This window comes from Cydia pomonella, chromosome 4, assembly GCF_033807575.1.
Source record: "Cydia pomonella isolate Wapato2018A chromosome 4, ilCydPomo1, whole genome shotgun sequence".
Lineage (NCBI taxonomy): Eukaryota > Metazoa > Arthropoda > Insecta > Lepidoptera > Tortricidae > Cydia > Cydia pomonella.
Window position 1 is genome coordinate 7,941,776 of NC_084706.1, and position 4,682 is coordinate 7,946,457.

Genomic DNA, 4,682 nt, shown 5'->3' on the forward strand with positions numbered 1-4,682 from the left:
TCGAACCCGGGACCATCGGCTTCATAGGAAGGATCACAACCCACTGGATCAGACAGGTCGTCTAATATAATATATTCTAGTTTACGAGTGATTTTTTTCCCGGTATTTGCCGTGGTAAAAATGTGTTCAATATATTCTCGCTGTTCCATTCGGTGATGTGCTATGGTCTAGAATTCTGGGGCACGGCTGCAGAATGGCAGCGTGTATAGTCGTTCGGTTTGAAGCTGGCCCGAAGCGGCTAATCTTTTGTCTATTGTTAACTCAAACCGCGCGTGCCAATACCTGCAAAAAAAGGTCCTTATAATAAAATTCTAATTGGCACCTGAGCGCGGGCTAGTCCAACGTTCAAAAAACCAGTGTAGGTGTGCTCTTCGATAACGCGCCTTTGTTACGCATATCGAGGACACATTTTTGACTGGTTAGGTAGCGCTCGACTCGCCGGCACTCAGTAACCGTAGAGGGACCGCACAAGAACTCGCAAATTATTTTTCCATTTATTCATTTTGAATCATATTTCAATTACCATAGGAGTTGTAATTAAATAAACGATTAAAGTGATCGGGCCCTTTTTTTTGCAGGTAATGGCACGCGCCGTTTTAGTTAACAATAGACAAGGGATAAGCCGTTGGGGGCCAGCTACACATCTAACGACTATAAGTATTCATTTAAGAGAAACGTGCAGTATGAATTATTTCCTACGCCCCACACGGAACACCGATTACGGGGCCAGATAGCTATAATAAATTACCCGACAACATTAAAAATATTGATAATGATCAAATATTCTTTGCTTAATTAAAAAAACGGCTGCCTACAAATGCATTTTATGACGTCGGAATATAATAATAATAATTCAATTTAATTTTAATGTAATGTTTTATTTTTTGCTATGTAAATTTTATTGATTATTTATTGTTTTTATTTTATTTTACTCTTTTATTGGTGATAATTATTTTAATGAATTGTAATTTAACTAGTAAAATTAATTAATATGAAATATAAAAACTGGACAAGTGCGAGTGGGACGCGCGAACCGCGGATCCGTACTTTTTAGTATTTGTTGTTATAGCGCCAACAGAAATATATCATCTGTGAAAATTTCAACTGTCTAACTATCACGGTTCATGAGATACAGCCTGGTGACAGACGGACGGACAGCGGAGTCTTAGTAATAGGGTCCCGTTTACCCTTTGGGTACGGCACCGTAAAAATTACTATTTTGCGTTAGCTCCCTATTAGAACGACAAATACTGTAAAGTGTCTTTTATTTTGCAATTAAATTCCTGGCAATAACGAGATATTAATCAGATAAAAACATAATATGTTATTACTTTAAAATATACAACAAGAATTTGGTAGAAATATGTTATGTTAACTTATTTAAATAATTATAGACGTAAAAAAGTAATTAGTTAGTTAGTTACCCGGGCGACCGACAAATCTATTAGACAATATTTTTTTACTGGATTAAATTTTTCTTCAATGGCTTATTCGACAGACAGGTGTTAGTTGAGTAAATAAAAGAAAGAATTTGAAAAGAAAGATAATCTCAAGGTAAAATAACATTATCTCAAAAGATAAGACACGCCTAGATTCGGTATAAAACTGTGAAGGAAAATACACATTTGTGGTTAAACTAATTATTTGTGTGCAATGTGAAATATATTAATCTCTTGAAATAGAATGTAAAACAGTGAGTCTTTATAATTTAAATGAAGTATCTGAGTATTTGGAATAGGCTTTCCGACATTATAATAGTTTGATTCAAAACAGTAGGTAATGAAAATATACATTTACGTGTTCAGTTTTTAATGTGATAACAGTTCTCGTGAAGAATGATACCAGCAGAAGGAATGGAAATGGGGTCGGTGAATTCCCTACAGGACCAGCACGATATCTACAATCCGTTACCGATGCCTCCTTACGAGAAGAAAGCAACGACTATGTATGTTGAACATTTTACTGTTTATAACTTTCAGTGCTGTCAATTTTTGAAGAATCTGCCTGTTTAGGACGTATGATGATTGATGACTGGTGTTTTGCACAGCTGTACGGATATGATGGATGCACTTTTATCGTGTTATGAGACTCACGAGTCACTCTCGTCTCACACTTGCATACCTGGGTGGTTAGCTAACGTGCCAATCGTTAACACTCCGTAGCGCAGCGTAGTCATCTCTCTCTATACTCTTCCATATTAGTGCGACTGTGACAGTTGCGTTTCGTTCGCTATGGAGCGTTGACGATTGGTACGGTGGCTAAGCACCCCTGTTAGAAAGCTACACTACGTCGGCTACGATGACAGATGATAAAAGCGTGACCATTAGGCAATGTAACTATAACCGGGTATCGGTTTTCTATCAGTTATACTCGAACTCAAAACTGAATTTCAGTTAAAAACCGAGTATTCTTGACTACAAGTAAATTATCGAGTAAAACAGGGAAATGTAAATTTAAAGGGTGCCATTGGAGAAACCGAACCATTACAGAAAAACATTGTTATGTTGCAAATAAAACGATTTTTTAAAGCACTGGTTACATGTAAATGCTTGATTTGTAGATTTATTACATTGAAATGCATAATAAAATGGAGTTTCCTTGAATCCTCGAGGATATGCATCATACTTAAATCTTGTACCACTTGTAATCTACTTAAATAATCGATTTATGTATGTACCTATACTTATTCATAGGTCAACCCTTTTCGACTATACCTAGATACCTGTCTTACATGATATTTAGTATGGAGAGTTTAAGGACATAGAATAGGTTTTATTAATAATCATCATCATCCCACACAGACAGTCGCGGGCAGAAACTAGCATATTCCTATTTATAACCTAGCTCGCACACATAAAATAGTTTTTGTTTTACAGTGAAATTTTGAGGATGTAAAAATTTTGACAATAAATGCATCTTTATTTTATTTCAAATGCGTTTAAGGTATATAATGAATATGTTTATTATAGTTAGTTTTAGCACACCGGTAACAAATCATTGGCCAATAAATGTTTACACGCTTCTAAGACACTGACAATAAGGTCGTGTAAATACATTTTTTGGAACATTGGCTTGTAAAGATGTTTGTTATGCGCTGCATATCTGGCACCATACAGTCAACCCCAATTCAATGGCTGCCAACTCTTAGCCACATACCTCCACCACACCTCAGAAGGCAGCATGCCCTGTTAAACAAAGCCACCAAAAATTCTAAACGTCCACAACTGCCAGCCTATTCTGAATTCATGCATCCTCCCAGACAACGCCTAAAATCCCGCCACGCCACCCGCCTTACAGAATGGCACAGAAGCTAATGAAAGTCAATTTTAACATAACACAGATAAATGGATGGAGGAATGGAATTCCAACCTGCCACAACCTGCAGCGACTACAATCCCACTGAAAGGCCCAAAAGCTTCTCGGCCCCAAGACGGGAATGGTGCCAGCTTAATACTTTGCATAGGGCACGGCCGATCTGGCGATTTTATGTTTAGGTGTATATGGAAAAACACCCCGGAATGCGATTGCGGAGCGCCTATACAATCTATCCACCATATTATTCACGAGTGCCCGAACCGAATGTACCTTGGTGACCCTCTGGACTTAATAATAGCGTTTAGTGAGAACGCAGCCCAATGGGTAAAAAACCTAGATATAAATCTGTAAAAAATAGAACGACTCATGATTATATCATAATGCCATACGAATAAATAAATAAAGATGTTTGTGAACTCAAGCGTATCTGCTGTAATATATGAATGACTTGTTTCAGGAAACGTTTGTCATACGTTCTTGGATTTCTTTACTCATCCTTTTTGATAATATTAGCAGTAATAGTACTTGTGACGACAGCGCTCATCAACGATAAATGGTCTCCTGTGAGTATCAACAGTAACTGAATGCTAACAAACAAGTTGGGTATTAATGTTATTTTGTTTCTCCAAAGCCTGGGCTAGTTAAGTCTTTGAGAAAAGAAATGGATACCATAATCGGATCGGATCTCTGAAAGTTGGTTGTTATATATTTTATCTTTTTAATTACTTGCATATGTAAAGTTATGTTATTATATGAATGTTTATTTTAAAATAACACATTTTCAGATAATAACCATCTACGTAACGGTAACCGGTATGATAATATTGTCTATATTGATCGTGGACGTCAAACTGTTTACCAGGAGTATACGAAAGCAGGTAGAAGCTTTACGAATTAAGGAACAGAAACGAGAATTAGATTATCTGAGAGAGGTAAAAACACATATTTTTTAAGTAATAAAGATTTAAGTTTATTTACCAAAACAAAATGAATTTGGGAGCACGGCAGTTCCCCGCCAAGTCGAGCAACACTTTTTTTTCGAAGCCATTCAATGCATTTAGGACCATCTTATAACTTCATCAATTTCAGTGACATAGAGAGCATAATTGAACATCTCAATTACATTTGTTTATAACAGTTTTAAGAATAGTTGTCAACTCATAGTTTCTCAATCTTGTTACTGATCTTGATCATTTACAGTTAATCGATCATCAATAATCTAACATATATTTAGCAGCGCAGAAGCTAATATATAGTTAACAGAACTAATTGAATTGAACCCAATAAGTAGAGCTCCAGCCCTCGCTTGAGATTTTATATTTTGGGGTTTACTCGAGCGCGGCATATTCACATCATGGTGAATACCT

At 36.4% G+C, this 4,682-nt stretch overlaps 1 protein-coding gene across 1 annotated transcript; it reads left to right on the plus strand.

Annotated features, from left to right (window-relative positions):
* Positions 1–1,431: 1,431 nt before the first annotated feature.
* Positions 1,432–4,291, plus strand: LOC133517512 (uncharacterized). The gene is made up of 3 exons (XM_061850844.1): positions 1,432–1,945; positions 3,773–3,878; positions 4,101–4,291. Exons 1-3 carry the CDS (start codon positions 1,836–1,838, stop codon positions 4,266–4,268), a joined length of 384 nt encoding a protein of 127 aa, XP_061706828.1. The 5' UTR covers positions 1,432–1,835; the 3' UTR covers positions 4,269–4,291.
* The last annotated feature ends 391 nt before the right edge of the window (positions 4,292–4,682 follow it).